The 24,427-nt window shown below is 52.6% G+C and overlaps 1 protein-coding gene across 3 annotated transcripts in view; it reads right to left on the reverse strand.

Moving 5' to 3' along the window:
- nbeal2 (neurobeachin-like 2) overlaps window positions 1–24,427 on the reverse strand; it is a 519,702-nt gene that overhangs the window by 191,583 nt on the left and 303,692 nt on the right. For all 3 annotated transcript variants that reach the window (XM_072468153.1, XM_072468151.1, XM_072468152.1), the window contains 3 exons: window positions 15,717–15,849; window positions 6,629–6,748; window positions 2,889–3,198 (listed from right to left, as the gene is read on the reverse strand). In XM_072468153.1, coding sequence (XP_072324254.1) covers window positions 2,889–3,198; window positions 6,629–6,748; window positions 15,717–15,849 — 563 coding nt within the window. The remainder of the gene's footprint in view (window positions 1–2,888; window positions 3,199–6,628; window positions 6,749–15,716; window positions 15,850–24,427) is intronic.

A 24,427-nucleotide genomic window follows, 5' to 3' on the forward strand; every position in this document is an offset into this window, starting at 1 on the left:
GTTAGCGAATAGCGAGGGGAGTGCGACTTTCAGTGTCGCAAGGCAGCACACCGTGAGGGGGGGCAAGGGCCCGCCGAACTTCAGTGTCAGGCTTCGGTGGCTGCACTGGAAATCCAGTCCGAGCAGCAGGGGGGCACAGAGGTGAGGGAGGATATAAAATTTGAAACGGGTGTATTTGGCACCCTGGATCGAGAGATCCGCCATACAGTACCCCGTGATTTGTACCGAGTGGGACCCAGATGCAAGGGCTATGGTTTGGGATGTGGCATGGGTGCGTAGGGAGCAGCGCCTTACCGTTTCAGGGTGGATAAAGCTCTCCGTGCTCCCGGAGTCAAAGAGGCATGCAGTGTCGTGCCCGTTGACCTGGACCTGCATCATGGAGTTCTGCAGGTGTTTTGGCCGAGTTTGATCGAAGGTGATGTCGTAAAATGGCCGCTGCCGTTGGTCGCACATGTCGGGTCGAGAAGATGGCCGCCGACCAGATGGCCGCTCCCATGATTCGCACGAGGCTGATGACGCGTCAGAAGAGGACGTGTCGGGTCGGTGCGCAGCAGCATTGCGAGGCCTGCGGGCCTGAGAGCCTGATTTTCGGGCCGGCTGTTCTTTGTTCTTCTGGCCCCTGGGTATGGCCAGGCAGACCCTCGCAAAGTGCCCTTTCTTCCCGCAGTCGCTGCAGATCGTGGAGCGGGCTGGGCAGCGTGGGCGTGGGTGCTGGCCCTGCCCGCAGAAGTAGCAAGGTGTGCCCCCATGGTGAGCGGGTCGCCGCGTGGCGCAGGCCTGTAATACGGGCGAGTCTGAGGAAGTCCGGGGGGGGCTGTCAGAGTCCGCGGGGTACGTACCCAAGTTATGTCGGGCCACCTCCAGCAAGGAGGCGAGCGTTAGCGTCTCCTGGAGGTCTTTTGCCCCGTTTTCGAGCAGTCGCTGCCGGATGTAGGTCGAGCGGATGCCGGACACGAAAGAATCTCTGACGTGCAGGTTCATATGGACTTCCCCTGTCACGTCCTGATGGTCACAGTCCCTGGCCAGCGCGGTGAGTTTCTCAACAAACTCGTCGAGCGATTCCCCCGAGCGCTGCCGGCAGGTAGAGAGCAGATGCCGGGCGTGCACCTCATTGACGGGTTTGACAAACCGCTTGCGGAGCAACTCGATCGCTTCCTCATAAGTCGTCACCTTTTCGAGCGTGGCGGAGATTCTGTGACTCACCCGGGCGTGGAGTAGACGCAGCTTGCGTGGCCCCAGGATGGGAGTCTCTGCGGAGTCCAGGTAGGCCTCGAAGCACCGCAGCCAGTATTAAAAAATTTCCTTTGCCTCCGGCGTTCGTGCTTCCAGATTGAGCTTCTCTGGTATTAGGCCTGCATCCATCCTGAATCTAGTTTAGCCTAATAAATTGAGGTACCCTCAATAATGATGCTTAGAGATTAAACTGTAAAGAAGGCTTTATTAGGCTAATAACTATGCTACAGATTTGGACGAGAGCTGACTGCTATACAGACCATGAGGCAGGCCTTTATGTATGGCTCCCAGATGGGCGGAGCCAGAGGCGGAGTCCCCAGGGTTCCAAGCCTGGTCTTAAAGGGGACATCACCTTACATGATGATAAGGCAGTAACCGTTCATCACAGCCATCATGTCACTGTTTAGCACTATGTTCCAGAGAGATGACAAAAGAACAATGTGCACAGAGAGAAATTAAGTATAATAAGAGGCATAGAGGTGGGATATGGAGGTAGAGAACAGTTTAAGGGAGGTGAGAACATTGCAAGAAGGGAGACAACAAGTGCAAGAACACAGCACTGGAGGAAGACAATGTCAGAAAAATGTTGGGCCAGAGTCAGTGACAGGGAATTAAAGGGGTGACATGGGGAAAGAGTGAGTGAAACATGGTGAAAGAATAAGAGGTAGAAAGATACCAATACAGGAAAGGAGCCAGAATGAAAGAGAGGCAGAGTGAAAACGGCAGGGCAGACAGAAAACAAAGTGATCAGGAAAGAGCAAATGTACATTTATCACATTGTTCGCTTCCCAAATATCTCAAATCACTTTAGGAGTGTAGTCACTAATGCTTTATGGAAAGAAACTAATGGTTATGGGAAAATATAACAGCAATTTTGGAACAAACAGGTCCCACAAACTGCACTGAGATGAATAGGGCGGGATTCTCCCATTCAGCTTGAGGCCGCTCCAGCCTCCCATTCCAGCGCGAACTGTGCGCCGTGGAATCCGCGCATGCACAGCGGCGCCGGCGTCAAGGAGGACATGCGCAGTAGTGCCGGCGCCAACCCGCGCATGCGCGGTGGCCTCCTTCAACGCGCCGGCTCTGATGCAACATGGCGCAGGAATTCAGGGCCGGCGTGGTCCCACCAGTGAACCAAGACTGATATTCGGAAGAGGTAAAGAGAGACAGATGAACAGACTGCAACATCAGGAGAGCTTGGAACAAATTGAAGAACAGTGTCAAAAGTGGTGGCAGAAAAGGACATAGAAAGAAAGCATGAGAAAGAGGTACGAACATCAAGAGATGTGCACAGGAGCCGAAAGCTGACACACCAGAGTTGTGCAGTACCAGAAAGAATTGAATTGTTTCCTTTTACTCAATGCTTACAGTACATGTGCCATGACTGACATGGTGTCACATAAGACCTATATTGAACCAGACGGAATTGAATGGTTTGTTTTCCTTGGTACAGAGCTGACATGAGACACACGCAACCATACAGTGTCAAATGGAAGAGAAGAACTCCCTTTCGCCTTCTGTGTACTATATATATGCACAGGTGCTGGCGCTGACAAAGATCCAGGCTGTACATACTATATGGGAATGAACAACCCGGCGTGCCCTGTCTCGTACACTGTGGCTGATCGATAAAACACAGTATCAGGAAACCTCACCTGCATTAAAAAGTGCTTTGATGTGCATCGGCTGCAGGGCCTCATGGAACACAAAGACGGATCCCATCTGCCCTTCCAGGGAGGTTGGTGTGCCCCATTCTGTATCCTGCATGCCAGCGGCAATCGTATTCACAATGGCTTGTGAAGAGGTGGAGCCTTTCACAGGAGCTGCGAAGCTGGCTGGGAAGGACTGGGAGCGGTTGAGAGGGGAGTGTGAGGTGAAGGAGAGGTCGGGAGACTGAGAGGGAATGCTAATAACCGTTGTGGTTGTCCTGTGGCCGGCTGATCCAATGCAACAGTACGTGAAAGACTAGAGAGGAAAAAGAGAGGAAAAGGAGAAAAAAATGTTTTAAATTAAACTGTTCAACATATTTATATATTGAAGATAAAGGAAATAAACAGAAAACTCAGGAAACACTCAGTGGTCTGTCAGTATCTGAAGGAAGAAAAAGGCAGGTCAATATTCAGTCAAAGACTATGGGGGGGATTCTCTGGGAATACCAGCCAGTGGCGGGAATCCTGATGGCCCGGTGAATTGGGCATCGGGCTAAAAACGGGTTTCTGATGGTGAAAGCCATTGTGAGTCACCCGGCCCGGCTCACCAGCCCCGCTGAGGTTCCTGACAGCCCCAACACGGTACCTGTGCAGACCTGGCGGGAACATGCAAAGTGCTCATTATCCCTAATTTGAATGTCATTTATGATCAGGACACCCAATTCACCTGCCTTCTGGGATGCTCCAGAACCCCCAACCAGCTGGTGTGAACTGGTGAAAGTCCTGAGAAACATGATCTGGCGGCTTGCACTCTGGTGGGTGGCAAAGGGGTGGGTCCCCTCTGTACAATTGCCTCCAGGATGCCAAGGGGGGTCCTTCATGGGAGGTGGGGTCGGGGTGGGGGGGGGGGGGGGTGGGGGGTGCTTGGACTGGGAATTGTTTGGCTGGCCTTCCCATATGCAGCCTTTAAACAGTCTGTCAGTATCCCAAAATTAAAGTTCTCCAATAATAAACTGAAAGTCTTGCCATATGCAGCCTTAAACCCTACAAACTGTCCGTCAGTATACCAAGTTCAAAGATTTGTGAGATGAACGTAAAAGTTGGCGCAGGCTTGGATCGCCTTATTGTGCTGTATTGTTCTTCTTTGTACTTCCTTTAATATGGTGGAAACTGTAGAAGGGGTTTGTTCACAGTTAAATTCATTGCCCTTTAACTTTAAGCCTGTTTATCTGCTTAGGAGCCCGAAAGCTTTGATTGGCATTGTTTCCATTCAATTTCATGGACCATTGCCTTTTACAAGCTTTTTGATTGACAGGTCCAGGCAATTTCAAAGGGAGGGTTAACATTGGGAGCTATATACTTTCACTTCCTCTTTCTCTCAGCAGAAAACACTTAACTGCTGTTGATGTGGTCAGGAGCTGTTAATCCTAGTTAGATATTTATAAACTTTGTTGTTGGATTCAAAGCTTGAGATTTATTGAAGAATGAAGGGAAATGAAAATAAACAATCCAGACACTTGGCTGTCTGGAAGCTATTATCTTGTCAATTACAGCCTACTAAAGATGAATAGAAGCCTTGCAGATCAAAGGATCTAAGGGGTTTTAAAGCCTTGTGATGTGGTTTTACCAGAAGTAAAAACTGTTGCTTTCGATACCTCTGCCTGAGGCAACAGGTGTAAGGGACAGGTAAGTGTAGGAGCTGTGATTTTGGCACCGATTCTGCCTGGACTGCCCTTTAGCTTCCAGGCAGGGGTGCCTTATAGCCGGGGTCTCTGATAATAGGGGCTGGTTTAGCACAGTGGGCTAAACAGCTGGCTTGTAATGCAGAACAAGGCCAGCAGCGCGTGTTCAATTCCCATACCGGGCTCCCTGAACAGGCACCAGAATGTGGCGACTAGGGGCTTTTCACAGTAACTTCAATGAAGCCTACTTGTGACAATAAGTGATTATTATTATTATGCATGAAGGAAAACTCTGATGGGGGGGCGGTGTCTCTGATATGAGGGGGGTTCTCTGATATGGGTGTTTTACTGTAGGGTCTGAAGGTGGTCTCAGCTGGGAGTCTGATATAGATCTCTGGTGGGTGACCTCTGGTGTGGGAGGGTCTCATGCGTACGTGCTGTGGGGGGTTTCTGGTGGGTGGGTCTCATCCGTGTGTGCAGTGGGGGTAGTGACCCAGCAATACTGTTATGGGGTGGGGGAAGCCCTCACTTGTCAGTGGGGAGGGGGGGGCAGGATTTACGTTGTGGGGGGTTGCCAGCTGCTGGATCTCGGTTTTGGCCAGCCCACTCAAAATGGTGGCGCGGTAGCAGGATTCAGAACAGAATCACTTGAGCTCCACGTCATACATAGATTTGCATGGCTAGGGAGGGGAAATCGCTCCTGAGTGCTGCTCCTAGTGCCAGCAAACCAGGAGCAATTCACTGCCGACGGGAGAACATAGGGCTGGATTCTCCGGTTGCCAACACAAAAATTGCGTTCCCAACCAAACTTTCACAATGCTCTGCCCCCTCCAAAGTGACGTACTCTGCGAGTGCGCCGTGTCGCGTGTCAATGGCCTTAGGACATTGCCCGAGGCCCGCCCCCCAATGCTCCACCCCCAACCGGCCGAGTTCCTGACGGCGTGGGTCTCTCATGTTCTCACCTGTCGGGAACTCGGCGTGGCGGCTGCGGACTCAGTCCAGCCCCGCCACAGTTGGGGGAGGGCCGATCCACGGCAGGGGGGGAACATTACTCGGGACTGGGGGCACTGTACGGGGGTGGTCTGGGGCGGGCGACCCGGCCGAAGGGGGTGGGGAGTATTTTGCGGGCCGGGTCCTTGAGCGGATGGCGCCATGTTGCGCGGCCATGGACCGGCAATTCTCCGAGGCGTATCAGCAGCTGGAGCCAGGTGCTGTACGCTGCCATCCTGCTAGCCCCCAGTAAAACAGGGAATCGGTGGCCGCTTTGTGCCATTTTTTCAGGTATAAATCGCCACTGTTCCCACTCCGGCGTGGGGGCATAGCCCCAGAATCGGAGAATCCAGCCCATAGTCTCCCAAATGGATAATCCTGCTCCACGTTCTTTAATCCTCACAGAGAGAAAGGTAAAGAGTTAAAGGCCAGAGTGTAAGATACCATCAAGATTGAAACAACATGGGGTAAGAACACTGGAACAAGAGTGGCCATTCAGTTCCTCATCCCTTTTCAGCATCTCAACCTATTTGCATACCGTTTTCTCCATAAGCCCGATAGCCTTGCCCTGCAAAAGTCTATCTCGGTGTGGAAAATTTCAATTCACTGCCTCTTGGTTGGAGAGATTTCCAGCGAGGAAGGTGTATGCATGTCACTGGAGTTGGAGTATGGGACTGAGGTGTGAAAATCATAGACCTGCAATATAGGGCTAGGTGAACTAGGCAGGGGGAGGTTGGTGACACCAAGCTGGCATTGTAAACACCTAACGGTTGTACAGGAAGTGAGGCTGTTCTATTATTATGGCCGATGTAAGTCATTTGTGCCCAACATTGGCTCAGTCTGAGTGTTTGTGGGTTTAATGCCCAATTCATACGATTTGAGCATATAGTCTCATATTGAGCAATTGTTGTATTATCAGAGGTGCCACCTTTTAGATTATATCTTAAACTGAAGCCCAGACAGAATCAATGGGGTGAGTCCCATCATCTGTATCACATTGAATTTAGTTGTATGTGTTTCATTTCAGGGCATAAAGGAAAGTTCGCGCAGGATTACGTTGCGGTCAGACCTCACCTCGTTCAGCGAGGGAAACCGTAGCTGTGCTGTTTTCCTCAGAGAACCGTCTGCGTAGATATTCACCACATTCTGCCCAAAGGGTCGCCGCCCTGCGATGTGTATAATGTCAATACAGTGCTGTAAGCAAGAGATGGGGAGACAATGAAATAATGTTGGCGAATGGAAATACCTTTCCATCTGTGTTTTCTCTTTCTCTCGCTCTCTGTCCTTAATTTCACCGGATTTGATTTTTTGCCTTGGAAGTCTGGGGTGGATGAAGGTGTCCTCCGCACCTTCAGGGGCTAGGCCGGCGGCGGTGGGGTTGGCGCCGTGCCAGCCAGCACGGAAGGGCCTGGCGCTGCGCCAACCAGCGCCGAAGGACCTCCGCCGGCCACCGCGAGTTGGCGCATGCGCGGGAGCGCCAGCGAGTGCTGCATCATCCCAGCGCATGCGCAACGGGGTTCTTCTCCGCGCCGGCCATGACAGAGGTTGATAGCAGCCGGCGGGGAGGGAAAGCATGTTCCCACAGCATAGGCCCGCCCGCGGATCGGCGGGCCAGGCCACCGTGGGGGCACCCTCCGGGGCCAGGTTCTCCCGCCACCCCCCCCCCCTCCGAGGACTCTGCAGGCCGCCCGTAGTGCCAGGTCCCGCCGGTACGGACCTGGTTTGATTTACGGCGACGGGACAGACCGCAAACGGGCCCCATCGCGGGCCGGAGAGTCGCCGGGGGGGGGGGGGGGGGGGGGGGCGCTGCCAGCGGAGAATCCTGCCCCTTATCTTTCTGAACTTTGCTCATCGACTCCATCAGTGAGAAAAAAAATGAAAATGTGCCCCCAGCATCCCCCCCCCCCCCAAAGTAAAAAAAGGTGAATTAGTGCGCAGGTTAAAAAAAGGCTTCAAAGGTGGAGGATGCAATGAAGTACAAATTGAGGGAAAGCACTGTTATGGAAATACATGAGGATGGATTCTCCGCACCCCAACATCGAAATCGCGGCCGGCGCGGGTCAGAGAATCCAGCTTCTTGCGAGAAATCGGGACCAGCGCCGGTTCCCCGATTCTGCGGGCCCTGAAAAGCGTCCGTGCCGCCTGGGACCTACCTGGCCATTGCCAGAGGCCCGCCCCGCCATTCTCTGCCCCCGAACGGCCGAAGTCCTGGCGACCTGGAACTAATGTGCTCCAGCCCAGTCAGGATACTCGCATAGTCCGTGGCTGCCCTGGTCGGGGTGGGCTGATCAGAGGCCGGGGTGGGGGGGGGTCGTCCACATTCGACCACTGGCTAACCTGCTTCGAAGGCTACCTCAGAGCAGCCGCTGAAGAACCCTCGGACTCACAGAAGCTCCAAGTCCTCTACTCACGGGTGATCCCTGACATTTTTCCCCTCATTCGGGATGCGCCCATCTACGCCGAAACGATGACGCTCCTGAAGGGATATTACGTTAAACTGGTGAATCAAGTGTACGTCAGGCATCTCCTGGTCACGAGACGGCAACTCCCCGGGGAAACTCTGGACGATTTCTTGCGAGCCCTACAGATCCTCGGTAGGAACTGGACTGCCAGGCAGTTCCGGCAGTCCAACACACCGAACTTCTCATTAGAGACGCTTATGTCACGGGCATGAAGTCTGCGTACGTCCGCCAGCGGCTACTGGAAGGGGGTACGCTCGATCTTGCAGGGACTAGGCAGTTCGCGAATTCTTTAGAAGTTGTCTCCCGTAACGTGCAGTCCTGCGCCCCCGACCGCGCGGCACCCTCAGCTGCCGACTCAAGCTCACCGCAAGCCTGCGCCGCGCGGCAGCCAGCCAACTCTGGGGGGGGCCCCAAGTGTTATTTTTGTGGACAAAACAAACACCCCAAGTAGCGCTGCCCGGCGTGGAGCGCAACCTGCAACGGGTGTGGGAAGAAAGGGCACCTTGTTTCCGTTTGCTAGTCCCGGTCGGTCGCCGCTCTTTCCAGGTCCGGCATTTCTACAGTCCCACGTGCGACCCAGGGGCGCTGCCATCTTTGATGCCGCCCGCCATGTGCGCCCCGTGGGCGCTGCCATCTTCAGTGCCATTTTGGCCCGCGCCTCAGGACCTCTGCTTGTCTGACCGTTCGCCACCTACCGCTATCTCCACCACCGCTGACCAGCCCGGGGCCTCCAAGCATCTTCCGCAGCTCGCCTCTATCACCCTGGATCAGTGTTGGCTCTGCAGCCTCACGACCGCTACGACGACGGTGAAGATCAACGGGCACGAGACGTCCTGCCTCTTTGACTCCGGGAGCACAGAAAGTTTCATCCACCCCACTGCGGTAAGGTGCTGCTCCCTCCCGGTACACCCCGTCACCCAGAAAATCTCCCTGGCCTCCGGATCCCATTCTGTTGAAATCCGGGGGTACTGTTATCGCGACCCTCACGTGAAGGACGTAGAGTTCAGCAACTTTCGGCTCTACATCCCCCCCACCTCTGCGCTGCCCTGTTGCTCGGCCTGGATTTTCAGTGCCATCTCCAAAGCCTGACTTTAAAATTCGGTGGACCCCTACCCCCCCTCACCGTCTGCGACCTCACAACCCTTAAGGTCGATCCACCTTCCCTGTTTGTGAACCTCACCCCGGACTGCAAACCCGTTGCCACTAGGAGCAGACGGTACAGTGCCCAGGACAGGACCTTCATCAGGTCGGAGGTCCAACGGCTTCTGCGGGAGGGGGTCACGGAGGCCAGCAACAGCCCCTGGAGAGCTCAAGTGGTGGTAGTGAAGACTGGGGAGAAGCACAGGATGGTCATTGACTACAGCCAGACCATCAACCGGTACACGCAGCTCGATGCGTACCCCCCCCCCACGCATATCTGACATGGTCAATCAGATTGCGCAGTATCGAGTCTTTTCCACAGTAGACTTGAAGTCCGCCTACCACCAGCTCCCCATCCGCCCGGAGGACCATCAATACACTGCGTTCGAAGCAGATGGCCGCGTCTATCACTTCCTTAGGTTTCCCTTCGGCGTCACGAATAGGGTCTCGGTCTTCCAGCGAGAGATGGACCAAATGGTTGACCGGTACGGACTGCGGGTCACCTTCCCGTACTTAGATATCGTCACCATCTGCGGCCACGATCAGCAGGACCACGACGCAAAGATTCAAAAATTTCTCCATCCCGCCAAACTCCTTAACCTCACATACAATAAGGAGAAATGAGTGTTCCGCACCAACCGCTTTGCCATCCTTGGCTACGTAGTGGAAAATGGAGTTCTAGGGCCCGACCGCATGCGCCCCCTCCTTGAACTCCCTCTCCCCCACTGCCCCTAGGCCCTGAAACGTTGCCTGGGGTTTTTCTCCCATTACGCCCAGTGGGTCCCTAATTATGCGGACAAGGCCCGCCCACTCATTAAGTCCACAGTTTTTCCCCTGACGGCTGAGGCCCGCCGGGCCTTCAACCACATCAAGGCGGACATCGCCAAGGCCACGATGCACACGGTCGACGAGTCCCTCCCCTTCCAGGTGGAGAGTGATTCATCGGACGTGGCTCTAGCCGCCACCCTCAACCAGGCGGGCAGACCCGTGGCCTTCTTTTCCCGCACCCTCCATGCCTCCGAAATTCGGCACGCCTCTGTCGAAAAGGAGGCCCAAGCCATTGTGGAAGCTGTGCGACATTGGAGGCATTACCTGGCTGGCAGGAGATTCACTCTCCTCACTGACCAACGGTCGGTTGCCTTCATGTTTAGCAATACACAGCGGGGCAAGATCAAAAATGACAACATTTTGAGGTGGCGGATTGAGCTCTCCACCTATAATTATGAGATCTTGTATCGCCTGGGGAAGCTCAACGAGCCCCCTGCTGCCCTATCCGGCAGTACATGTGCCAGTGCACAAGTGGACCGACTCCGGGCTCTCCACCATGACCTCTGCCACCCGGGGGTCACCCAGTTCTTCCATTTTATCAAGGCCCGCAACTTGCCCTACTCCATTGAGGAGGTCAGGACCGTAACCAGAGACTGCCAAGTCTGCGCAGATTGCAAGCCGCACTTCTACCGGCCAGATAGAGTGCACCTGGTTAAGGCCTCCCGCGCCTTTGAATGCCTCAGCGTGGACTTCAAAGGGCCCCTCCCCTCCACCGACCGCAATGTGTACTTCCTCAACGTGATTGATGAGTACTCCCGGTTCCCTTTCGCCATCCCATGCCCCGACATGACTTCTGCCACGGTAATCAAATCCCTGCACAGCATCTTCACTCTGCTCGGTTTCCCCACCTACATCCACAGCGATCAGGGACCCTCGTTCATAAGCGATGAGCTGCGTCAATTCCTGCTCAGCAAGGGCATCGCCTCGAGCAGGACCACCAGCTACAACCCCCAGGGAAATGGGCAGGTGGAGAGGGAGAACGGGACGGTCTGGAAGGCCGTCCTGCTGGCACTTCGGTCTAAAAATCTCCTGCTGGCAGGAGGTCCTCCCCGACGCGCTCAACTCCATCCGGTCGCTCCTCTGCGCCGCGACGAATGAGACCCCTCACGAACGAGTGTTTGCCTTCCCCAAGAAGTCCACTCCGCCATCTCGCTCCCAACATAGCTGACAGTTCCTGGACCCGTCCTCCTCTGGAAGCATGTGCGTACCCATAAATCGGATCCCTTGGTCGAAAAATGCCAACTCCTACATGCAAACCCGCAGTATGCCTACGTGGCACACTCTGACGTGCGCCAAGACACAGTCTCCCTCCGGGACCTGGCACCTGCTGGGTGCCCGCCCACGACCCATGACCTGACACCACCCCCCTCCCCAGTTGCCTCATTCGCACCTGCGCCACTCACCCTCCCTCCAGCAAACCTCACCACAGTCCCCACCCCAGCGGGATACGTCCTCCCACAAGATTCACTCGGGGGTGACGAAGACGAGGACAGCACGCTCCCGGAGTCACAGGTGATCATGTCGGTGCCCACATCACCACCAGGACTGAGACGATCATGGCGGAGGGTCAAAGAGGGACAGACTTAATTTGTCATGTTTTCGTCACTCCCGCCAGACTTTTTTGTAACAGAGAGTGAATGTGGTAGTCACCACTAGTGGTATATTGTGTGTATTACGGCACTGCCCATATATTACTGGTACAACAGTGATGCACGATCAATCACTACTGAAGTGAAATTGTAGTCCAATTGAAGGCTTTAATGAACAAGTAGTTACCCCAGCAGCTCCGGTGCAGAATGACTGCTGTGGGTGAAACACAGACTCTTAAGCTCCGCCTGCTGGGCGGAACCAGCAAGCAGGTTCTACCACTCATACTACTGTATAAGGTACATCCCACCTAGGTACCGCGATACCCCTAATATAGCTTACCACAGACGGTAAATCCCTGCCTGCTGGCTCCGCCCAGTAGGTGGTGTATAAATGTGTGTGCTCGCCGGTGCTGCAGCCATTCTGGTTCCAGCTACAGGAGGCACAACACCTTTGCTCAATAAAGCCTCGATTGTTCCACCATTCTCGTCTCGTGGTAATTGACGGTAAATCAGGAATGCCACGTCACATATTGACGGCCTCAGGACATCGGCGAGGCCCACTTCCGAGCGGCCTTGTTCCCGACGGCATGGGCCTCTCATGGTCTCATCTGTTGGGAACTCGGCGTGGCGGCTGCGGACTCAGTCCAGCGTCGCCACAGTCGGGGGAGGGCCGATCCGCGGGCACGGGGGGACTTAATCAGGGTCTGGGAGCACTGAGGTGGGGTGGTCCGGAGCAAGTAAGCCGGCCGAAGGGGGGGTGACTATTTCGCAGGCCTAATCGCTGCAGGCCGCCGCCTTGCGCATGCGTGGCCATGGACCCAGCTATTCTTCTGGCTGTATCAGCAGCTGGGTGCTCTACACTGCCTTCCTCCGAACGCTCCGCTAGAAAGTCTAGGAACGGTTGCCACCGCCTGAAGAACCTTTGCACAGACCCTCTCAAGGCAAATTTTACCCTCTCCAATTTAATGAACCCTGCCATGTCGCTGATCCAGGCTGCCACGCTTGGGGGCCTCGCATCCTTCCACTGTAGCAGAATCCTCCGCCGGGCGACCAGAGACACAAAGGCCAGAATACCGGCCTCTTTCGCCTCCTGCACTCTCAGTCCTTCGATACCCCAAATAGTGCTAACCCCCAGCTCGGCTTAACCTGGGTGTTCACCACCTTAGACACCGTCCTCGCAATACCCCTCCAGAACTCATCCAGCGCCGGGCATGCCCAGAACATGTGGGTGTGATTTGCTGGGCTCCCCGAGCACCTCCCACACCTGTCTTCCACCCCAAATAACCTGCTCAGCCTCGCCCCTGTCATATGCGCTCTGTGAAGAACCTTAAATTGTATCAGGCTAAGCCTGGTGCTAGAGGAGGAAGAATTAACCCTACCCAGGGCGACCGCCCACGCACCCTCGTCTATCTCCTCCCCAAGCTCCTCCTCCCATTTACCCTTTAGTTCCTCCACCAAGGTCTCCTCCTCCTCCTGCATCTCCTGGTAGATCGCCGAGACCCTGCCCCCTCCAACCCACACCCCCGAGAGCACCCTATCCTGGATCCTGAGTGCTGGAAGCAGCGGGAACGCCCTCACCTGCCATCTTACAAACACCCTTACCTGCATGTACCTGAAGGCATTTCCGGGGGGAAGCCCTAATTTTTCCTCCAGCGCCCCAAGGCTCGCAAACGTCCCATCTAAAAACAGGTCCCCCATCCTTCTAATTCCCGCCCTGTGCCAGCTGAAGAACCCACCACCCATTCTCCCCGGGACGAACCGATGGTTCTCCCGGATCGGGGACCAAACCGAAGCCTCTACCTCACCCCTGTGGCGTCTCCACTGCCCCAAAATTTTCAAAGTCGCAGCCACCACCGGATTCGTGGTGTACCTAGTCAGCGGGAGCGGCAGCGGTGCTGTCACCAGCGCTCTCAGACTCGTGCCCACACAGGACGCCATCTCCAGCCTCTTCCATGCTGCACCCTCACCTCCATTGCCCACTTGCGTATCATCGCCACATTGGCAGCCCAGTAATACCACACAGATTAGGTAATGCTAACCCTCCTCTGTCCCTATTCCGCTCCAGAAACACCCTTCTCACCCTCGGGGTCTTTTTCACCCACACGAATCCCATGTTGCTCCTACTGACCCACTTAAAAAAGGCCTTAGGGATCAGGAGGTGGAGGCACTGGAATATAAAAAGGCACCTCGGGAGCACCGTCATCTTCACCGACAGTACCCTACCCGCCAGGGAGAGTGGCAGCATATCCCACCTTTTAAACTCCTCCTCCATCTGCTCCACCAGCCTCGTCATGTTGAGCTTGTGTAGGGCTCCCCAGCTCCTGGCCACCTGGATCCCTAAGTACCGAAAACTCTTTTCCGCCCTCTTCAGTGGAAGCTCGCCTATCCCCCTTCCCTGGTCCCCTGGGTGTACCACGAAGAGCTCACTCTTCCCCACGTTGAGCTTATACCCGGAAAAGTCCCCAAACTCCCTGAGGATCTGCATCACCTCCGGCATCCCCCCCACTGGGTCCGCCACATACAGTAACAGGTCATCGGCATACAATGATACCTGGTGCCCCAAGCCCAGCCACCTGCTGCTCCTCCACCCTCGGGAACCTCGGCCGATCCAAAAATTGCCGCATCCCCCCCTCCTCCATCGGGGGCTCAGACCTATACAGCCCCTCATAAAAGTCTCTAAATACCCCATTTATTCCCACCGCACTCCGCACCGTGTTCCCCCCTTTGTCCCTAACTCCCCCAATCTCCCTCGCTGCCTCCCGCTTCCGAAGCTGGTGTGCCAATATCCGGCTAGCCTTCTCCCCGGACTCATACACCTCCCCTTGCTCTTTCCTCCACTGCACCTCTGCCTTCTTGGTGGTCAACAGGTTGAACTCGGCCTGGAGGCTACGTCGCTCCTTGAGTAGTCCCTCCTCGGGGACCTCTGCATACCTCCTATCCACCCTTAAAATCTCCCCCACCAATCTCTCCCTCTCTCTCCTCTCCTTCTTCTCCATGTGGGCCCTAGTGGAGATTAGCTCTCCCCTAATCACCGCCTTCAGTGCCTCCCAGACCACCCCCACCTGCACCTCCCCATTATCGTTCGCCTCTAGATAGCTTTCAATGCACCCCCGGATCCGCCCGCTCACCTCTTCATCCACCAGCAAGCCCACAAACAGGTGCCACAGCGGGCGTTGGTCCCTCTCCTCACCTAGCTCCAGCTCCACCCAATGCGGGGCATGGTCTGAGATGGCTATGGCCGAATACTCCGTCTCCTCCACCCTCTGGATTAGAGCCCTGCTCATAACGAAGAAGTCTATCTGGGAGTAGGCTTTATGGACGTGGGAAAAAAAAGAAAATTCCCTGGCCCCGGCCAGACAAACCTCCATGGGTCCACTCCTCCCATCTGGTCCATAAACCCCCTCAGCACCTTGGCCGCCGCCGGCCTCTTACCCGTCCTGGACCTGGAGCGGTCTAATGCTGGATCCAGTACTGTGTTGAAGTCCTCCCCCATTATCAAGCTCCCTGCCTCCAGGTCCAGAATCCAGCCCAACATGCGCCGCATAAATCCGGCATCGTCCCAATTCGGGACATATACATTCACTAATACCACCCGCACCCCCTGCAGCTTGCCACTCACCATCACATACCTACCTCCATTGTCTACCACGATGTTCAGCGCCTCAAATGACACCCGCTTCCCCACCAAAATCGCCACCCCTCGATTCTTTGCGTCCAACCCCGAGTGGAAAACCTGCCCTACCCACCCCTTTCTCAGTTTAACCTGATCTGCCACCCTCAAATGCGTCTCCTGGAGCATAACCACATCTTCCTTCAGTCCCTCTCTCAATCCAGCCCTGTCCATCAGCCAAGAGTACACTCTGGATGTTGGACGGGGACAAGTTGAGCGCAGCTAGCGTGTCCTTAGAACCAAAGATCTGTCAGTAATTATGGTCCCGAATTTGGACTCTTTTGCAGGGAAGTAAATTTGTCACCTTTACCCAGTGTGGCCTACATGTGACTCTAACAGCACACTAATCTAGATTACTTTTAACTGCCATCTTAAGTGGCTTAATAAGATACTCACTCAGCTCCATCAAGACTGCTACTAGCCTGTCAAGACATAAGCCCATTTTCCCTGAGGAAACTAGGAGAGGATCGTACCCAGAGTGAGTCACTAAAGGAGAATTCCGGCAGAGCTACAGTCATATATTCTTTCTTTGTGCAAACTGCAACAACCAGCATCCCGTCTGACGTGAAGAAGGCCTCGAAGCCAGTTCCACTCACTGTAAAGAAACTGCAGGAAAAGGAGAGAAAGGGAAAAGTAAAATGTATCAGTTATGTTCTAACTACTGCTTCAATACATCCCTATGTTATTCTCTAATTCTGAATAACGACTGTAGACTTACAGTTAACACAAACACTTTATTCAAAGGGTTCATTCTGCTTCCAGAGCTCAACTAGATGTAAAACAGTCAAGAGGTATCACCAGTGAAACTAAGGTAAACTGCCTATGCTGAGCTGTCTCTGTGTGCTGCTGCTCACTAGCTCTGTGCTTCTAAAAGAGGCGGATCCTGCCTTGGGTTCGACCGTTTATCCCCGTCTCTGATGCTGCCCTCTAGTGATGCTGTGGCTGTCACATCTGTGCTGCAGTCCCTGGTGTATGTGCAGATGTATGTACAGATGTACAGATCACTACATCCCCCCCCTTTTGACTTGATATGTTTTCAGACTGGCCTTAAGAAAACTGTACACAACAAGTGGTGAGAATAAGCAAAGCTGCACACTGCGAAAATGATAAAGTAATACAGAAACAATTAACAGTGTTATGAGTCCATCGTGAGAAATGTTCATATTTGTCTTGTGGGTGTGTTGAAGTGTCGTTACAAATCTAGCCAGTCGGGTGCCTTACGTCTTCTGCTGGAGCTTCTTAACGGTGGTGGTGCGGATGACGGTTTGATGTCATCAAGAGTACTGTCTGGTGTTGTCTGGCGAGGAACGTCCTGTGGACTCATGGACTTAGTCAAGTCCAGTGTGGGAAACACCCGCGTTGTAGGCCGAAGCATTAACAGATCCCGGTGGTTACGGCGAAAGAGTACTCCTGCCGATGACTTGACAATGTAGGACCGCGGTGCCTCCTGCCTGATCACCGTGGCTGGCTCAGACCATCCGCCTTCTGGGTCCCTGATCCTGACGATGTCGCCCATGTCCAGTGGCTTGAGTGGGATCACATGTTGATCGTAGTATTGATTTTGTTTGGACCGTAGTACCCGCATTTTGTCGAGTACCAGAGCGTTATCGGGGACTCGGAATTGAATCGCCAGGAGGGTTGTCCGGATGTTCCTGCCAAAGAGCATCTACGCTGGCGACAGTCCTGAGCTCAATGGGGTTGCTCGGTAGGACAACAGCGCTAGGTTGATGTCCGAGCGTGAATCTGTTCTCTTGCTAATAAGTTGTTTAACAATGTGGACACCCTTTTCCACTTTCCCATTTGACTGTGGGTAGCGCGGACTGGATGTTACATGCCGAAAGCTGTAGCGGTCTGAGAACTCTTTCCATTCCCAGCTCGCGAAGCAGGGACTATTATCTGACATCACCACACACGGGATTCCATGTCGCGCGAATGTCTCCTGGCACGCCTTGATGACAGATGAAGAAGTGAGATCATGGAGTTTCAGTACCTCCGGATCGTTTGAGTAATAGTCCACGATCAAGATGTAATCACGCCCTGTGGCATGAAATAGGTCAATGCCCACTTTTGTCCACGGTGCCATTGTGAGTTTGTGTTGCTTAGTGGTTCTTTGTGCGGGTTGATGTCTTTGACAGATGTCACAGGTCATGACCATGTCCGTTATGTCTTGATTCATGCCGGGCCAGTACACAGCCTGTCGTGCTCACCTTTTGCATTTCTCAATTTCTAGGTGGCCTTCATGAATCTTACGTAGAATCTCGGCGCGGAGTGTGGCCGGAATCACAATCTGGGCATTGCGTAGCAGCAGGCCGTCAACTTCAATCAGTTCTGACTTGACATTCTGAAATTGTGGACATTGTCCCCTCGTCCTACCGTGCTGGAGTAAGTGCAGCACCCTCCGTAAGGTTGTGTTTTTCTTCGTCTCCTGTCGGATTAGGCAAAGCTTCTCATCCGAAGCAGGCAAATTCTCCATGCATAACTGTGTTTGGGCTTCGATTTCTCTGATAGGGGCCGATGGTGCGTTGTCAGTGCCAAGTGATCGGCAATGGCAAGATCTCTACCCGGGGTGTATACTAGGGTGAAATCATACCTTTGCAGTTTCATCATGATGCGCTGCAGACAAGGTGTCATGTCATTTAGATCCTTGTCTATGATATGGACCAACGGTTTGTGGTCGGTTTCCACTATGAACGTGGGCAGGCCGTACACATAGTCACGGAACTTCAGAATCCCAGTGAGGAGTCCGAGACATTCTTTTTCGATTTGTACATATCTGCACTCAGATATGTGGCCCTGGACGCGTACGCCACCGGGACCCAGTCAGACTGGTCGGCCTGTTGGAGGAGAACGGCGCCAATCCCGTCCTGGCTGGCGTCAGTGGAGATCTTGGTGGGTCTGGTTGCGTCAAAGAAAGTAAGGGTCGGTGCCCTCGTTAATTGCTGTTTGAGATCCACCCATTCATTTTGGTGACGTTGTGCCCACTCAAACGCAGTGGTCTTTCGTAGGAGATTGCGTAAAGCTACCGTCCGCGCAGACAGGTTTGGGACCTGCCGAGGAAGTTGACGAAGCCCAGAAATCGTAGCACCGCCTTCTTGTCGTGTGGCATCTTCATGGTCCATATTGCAGCAATTTTCGCCTCTCAGGGCTGACACCTGTCCATAACACCCCAGGAGTTACAGACTCCTGCGCAAATGTGCATTTTGCCTGGTTCAGTTCTAAACCGTATTTATGAATCCTCTGAAACACCTTCTTCAGACGACAGAGGTGTTCTTCTTCAGTGGTGGACCATACGATGATGTCATTCACATAGACTCTGACCCCTCAATGCCCTCGGTTATTTGCTCCATAATCCTGTGGAAGATCTCTGACGCAGAGATAATGCCAAAGGGCATGCGATTGAAGCAGAAACGTCCGAATGGCGTGTTGAACGTACACAGTAATCTGCTCGAGTCATCGAGCTGTATCTGCCAAAATCCCTGCGAGGCGTCGAGTTTGGTGAAGATACGAGCATTCGCCATCTCAGATGTGATCTCTTCACGCTTGGGGATGGGGTAGTGTTCCCGGCGAATATTCTGGTTCAGGTCCTTTGGGTCTATGCATGTGCAAAGATCTCCAGAATGTTTCTTAACACAGACAATGGAGCTAACTCAGTCAGTCGAATGTGTGACTCGCGATATTACGCCTTGTGACTGCAGTCTGTTGAGTTCCGCTTTCACTTTTCCCGCAGTGGAGTTGGAACCCTCCTGGGCGGCTGAATGACGGGTTTGGCGTCTGTCTTCAGCATGATTTTGTATTGGCAGGGTAGGGTGCCCATGCCTTTGAATATGTCGGGGCATTCTTGTAGCATGCTGTGGATTTTAGCTTCCAGGCTTGATGGATCCTGGGTGTGCATGTAAATGCGTTGCACCAGCCGCAAGTCTTTGCAGGCCTGAGTGCCTAACAGTGATGATTTATTGTCGTTTGCAATCACCAATCGTAGCTGCTTGCGTATCGGCTTGTTGTCCACCCGGAGATGGCACGATCACTTTGAGGCGATCTGATTGCCATTGTAGTCCTTCAGCTGACATGCAGCGGGTATTATTTCATGGTCTCCTGGAATCGAATGGAGATCCTTATTAGTGAGGAGGTTAGCTGAGGCCCCAGTGTCAAGCTTGAAGACTAATGGAAAGTCATTGACTTGCACAGTCGCAGTCCACTCACTGCTGGAATCAATGCTGGTGACCGGGTGAGGCGTGGCGATTGTGACGTCATGTTCCTCAATTGTCTCGATCGTGTCCATGACAAGTGAGTTGTCGCAAGCGAGGTTGTCCTCACCCGAGGAAAACTCATCATTGGTTTTTTGTGTTCCCTTGAGTCTATGCTTTTTACGTTGAAGTTCATGTGTTTCTGTCTTGTTGTCTTCATTTGCAGTGCAGCTCTGCACTGTGAGGCAAAGTGGTTGTATTTGCCACACTTTAAACATTGTTTTCCAGAAGCTGGACATTGCCCTTTTAAGTGGGCGTGTCCGCAGCGGTGACACGTCATGACGCTGTCCCTCCACGCTCGCGCATGCGCAGTAGGCCTTTCTTCCGTGTCAAATCTTCGGGAGAACTGTGCATGCGTGTGGCCTGCATCCAGGTTCGCGTGCGCGGGATTGCCGCTAGAGGAGCGCCTTCTGGACGCCTGGGCCACCATTTTGACGGGCTCGACCTCGTGGATTTTCTAAGTCCCTCATCAGATATACCATTGACTATCTGGGGAGGGATTCTCTGCAATCGGCGCGATGTCCGCCGACCAGCGCCAAAAACGGAGCGAATCAGTCCGGCATCGCGCCGCCCCAATGGTGCGCAATTCTCCGCATCTTGAGGGGCCGAGCCCTCACCTTGAGGGGCTAGACCCGCGCCGCAACTGATTTCTGCCCCGCCGGCTGGCAGGAAAGGCCTTTGGCGCCCCGCCAGCTGGCGCGGAAATGACTTTGCTGTGCGACGCATGCGCGGGAGCGTCAGCGGCCACTCACGGCATTCCCGCGCATGTGCAGTCGAGGGGGTCTCTTCCGCCTCCGCCATAGTGAAGACCATGGCGGAAGGAAAAGAGTGCCCCCATGGCACAGGCCCGCCCACGGATCGGTGGGCCCCGATTGTGGGCCAGGCCACCGTGGGGGCACCCCCCGGGGCCAGATCACCCCGCGCCCCCCCCAGGACCCCGGAGCCCACCTTGTCCCGCCGTTCGAAAGGTGGTCCAATCCACGCCGGCTGGCGTGGGTCGACAGCGGCAAGACTTCGGCCCATCAAGGACCGGAGAATCACCGGGGGTGGGCCCGCCGACCGGCGCGATTTCCGCCGAACGGTGCGGTGCGATTCCTGCCCCCGCCGAATCTCTGGTGGCGCAGAATTCGGGACACGGTGGGGGCGGGATTCACGCCAGCCCCCAGCGATTCTCCGACCCGGTGGGGGGTCGGTGAATCGCGCCCCTGGTCTCTGATGAGGGAGTCACGGAGGTTTTCAAAGTTGCAGGATTGAGCTAGTAATTTTAAATCAGTTACAAAACTGCTGAAAGATTCTCCCAGTTTTTGTAAACGCCTGGTGAACTTGAATCTTTCAAATATCTCATTGACTTCAGGTTGACAGTGGGTTTCAAATTTTTTGATGATTATTTCCAGCTTGCCCTTGTCCTCCCCTTCCAGGTAGGTAAAGGAATTATATATTTCTAATGCCTGCGGACCTGCCAGGGATAAGAGCAAGGCTCTCTTCCTGGCATCAGACGCTGAGGTTAGATCCTTAGCTTCTAGATATATTTTGAACTGTTGTATGAAAAGTTTCCAATTGGAATGCATATTACCAGTGGTCTTGAGCAGGTGTGGAGCTTGGATTGGGTCCATCGTGCATATTGGGTTCTGAAGGGTCCGAATGCTGCGAGGCCTTCCTTGGTCGAATGTCTGGTTTAAGTTCTCTTCTCTTGCTGGTGTCTAGCTGGCTTGCTGAAACCACTCCTGGTACTATATGTTATTCTCTAATTCTGAATAACGACTGTAGACTTACAGTTAACACAAACACTTTATTCAAAGGGTTTGTTCTGCTTCCAGAGCTCAACAAGATGTAAAACAGTCAAGAGGGATCACTAAGGTAAACTGCCTACGCTGAGCTATCCCTGTGTGCTGCTGCTCACCAGCTCTATGCTTCTAAAAGAGGCGGATCCTGCCTTCGGCTCAACCCTTTATATCCGTCTCTGATGCTCCCTCTAGTGATGCTGTGACTGTCACATCTGTGCTGCAGTCCCTGGTGTATGTGCAGATGTATGTACAGATGACTATAATCCCGACTTCTTTGTAGGTTTCTATACATTTCTATTCCTTGTGAATTTGTGGATGATTTTGGTCTTTCAGGAATTTTGTGGATATTTTCCATCTTTCTTGCCAAAGTGCTGCCTGATCTGTCACAGAATGGTGGAGATACAAGGGGCAATTTTCTGAATACACAAAACCTTCTCTCCCCCTCCAATCAACAATGGATGTATTGCTGATGAGCAAACCTGCCATCGCCAATGCATTGATGAACTAGGCCCTGAAGAGTAAATCTTCCTACACACTGTCTCATCAGACACTCCCAGGGCACGTAGAGGACAAAATACATACACAAAGCTCCCTTTACGCAGTCCCAAAGATATGCCTCAGCCCTAACTTTAAAAGTGCTGCACTAGTCTGCGATTTTTCAATTCACATCATCATGTTTTGCTTTGTGGGAGGGACCAGGTCATGTCCAGCTTGGTAAGGGTTGGGGGGAGGATGTCGAGCCTTGGGGAGGGTCGAATTGGGCTAGAGGGGTGGGGGAGGTGTGGGCCTTGGGGGTGTTGGGGTGGGGTGGCGGTGGGAATCTCTTGGGGGATGGATAGTTGGAAGGTGGGGGAGACTCCTGGAGGTCAGTTTGGGCCTGTTAAAATTGTTACCCAGGGGTTTAAACCATCCAACCATTTCTGGGTAACTATTGGTGTAACTATAGGGCGGCGCGGTGGCACAGTGGTCAGCATTGCTCCCTCACAGTGCCAGGGACCTGTGTTCAATTCCACCTTGGGTGACTATGTGGAGTTTGCACTTTCTCCCCATGTCTCCGTGGGATTCCTCCGGGTGCTCCGGTTTCCTCCTACAGTCCAAAGATGTGCAGGTTAGGTAGATTGGCCATGCTAAATTGCCCCTTAGTGTCTAGGGATGTGCAGGTTAGGTGGGGTTAAGGGGATCGGGCTGGGTAGTTGACCTAGGTAGGGTGCTCTTTCATGGGTCAGTGCAGATTTAATGGACTCCGACTGCACTGTAGAGATTTTATGGTTCTATGGTAACACAGTCGAGCCCAGTCGAACCGTCCAAAGTCTGGGATTTAAATCACACTTCAGATGGCTTCCAGTGCAGGGCAATTGCCCAGGGGATAGTTTGCACTTCTGGGAAATTGCTGTGCGAACCTTACCTTGAAACCTGAGAAAGGGATTCCCCAATGTATCTTTGGGGTACCCCCTCTCAATGCTGGGGAATTTGGATGTTACGGCCCGATAAAGGGGGAGAAATTAAAATATGAGAGAAAACTAGAAGGAAATATAAAAACAGGCAGTTAAAGCTTCTGCAGGTATGTTAAAACGGAAAGAATGGCAGAAGTGAATGCTGATTGCTTAAGGGGCAAGTCTAGGGAATTAATCATGGAAAATAAGGAAAAGGCAGAGACTTTGAAGAAGTATTTTGTATCTGTCTTTACAGTAGAATACACAAAAAGAATTTCAAGAATAGTAGAAAATCAAGGTGCAAAAGGGAGGGAGGAACTTAAAAACAATCACAATCACGAGAAAAACAGTACTGAGAAACTAATCGGAGTAAAGGCTAAAAAGACCTCTGAACCTGATGACCTGCATCCAAGGTTCTCAAAGGAAGTGGATGCAGTGATAGTGGATGTGTTGGTTGTAATCTTCGAACTTTCCCTCGATGCTGGAAAGGTCCCAGTGGATTGCAAAACCACAAATGTAACAACTCTATATAAAAAAGGTGGGAGACAGAATGCAGGGAACTCTAGGCCAGTTAGCCTAACATCTGTCACTAGGAAAATACTAAAAATCAATTATTAAGGAAGTAGCAGCAGGACAGGGACCCGGTACATATAGTGTGTCTGGATTTCAAAAAGGTATTCAATAAGATGTCACATAAAATGAGGTCATGGTGGTGGGGGTGATATAATTGACTGGATAACTAACAGGAAACAGTGGGTCAGGATAAGTGGGCTATTTTTAGGTTAGCAAACTGTAACCAGAGGAATGCCACAGGAATCAGTGCTGGGGCCTCAACTATTTACGATCTAAATTAATGATGTGGATGAAGGGTCTGAGCATACTGTAGTCACATTTGCTGCCAATACAAAGATAGGTAGGAATACAAGTGGGTAAGGAGGATACAAAGAGTCTGCAAAGAAATAGAGAAAAATTAATTGAGAAAATGTTCACATTGCCTGCTTTGGCAGAAAGGTTAGAAAAGCAGAATATTATTTAAATGCAGAATGCTATAGGACAGAGGAATCTAGGTGTCCTTGTACATGAATCATAAATTGTTAGTGTGTGATACAGCCAGTAATTAGGAAGGCAAATGGAATTTTGGCTTTTCATTCCAGGGGAATGGAGTATAAAGATAAGGAATTCTTGCTATTGCTGTAAAGAGTACTGGTGAGACTGCACTGACAGTACTGTGTATAGATTTAGTCTCCTTATTTAAGGAGGGGTATATATACTTCCTTTGGAACCAGTTCAGAGAAGGTTCACTGGTTGATTCTGGGATGAAAGGATTGTCTTATGTGGAAAGGTTGAAACAGTTGAGGAACAGTGGAGAACCTTCCAAGTGATTTTTCACAGTGCCCAGCAAAGGTTTATACCAACAAAAAGGAAGGACGGTAAAAAGAGGGAAAATCGACCGTGGATATCTAAGGAAATAAGGGAGAGTATCAAATTGAAGGAAAAAACATACAAAGTAGCAAAGATCAGTGGGAGACTAGAGGACTGGGAAATCTTTAGGGGGCAACAGAAAGCTACTAAAAAAGCTATAAAGAAAAGTAAGATAGATTATGAGAGTAAACTTGCTCAGAATATAAAAACAGATAGTAAAAGTTTCTACAAATACATAAAACAAAAAAGATTGGCTAAGGTAAATATTGAAATCCTTTATAGGATGAGAAGGGAGATTTAA

This window comes from Scyliorhinus torazame, chromosome 11, assembly GCF_047496885.1.
Source record: "Scyliorhinus torazame isolate Kashiwa2021f chromosome 11, sScyTor2.1, whole genome shotgun sequence".
NCBI lineage: Eukaryota > Metazoa > Chordata > Chondrichthyes > Carcharhiniformes > Scyliorhinidae > Scyliorhinus > Scyliorhinus torazame.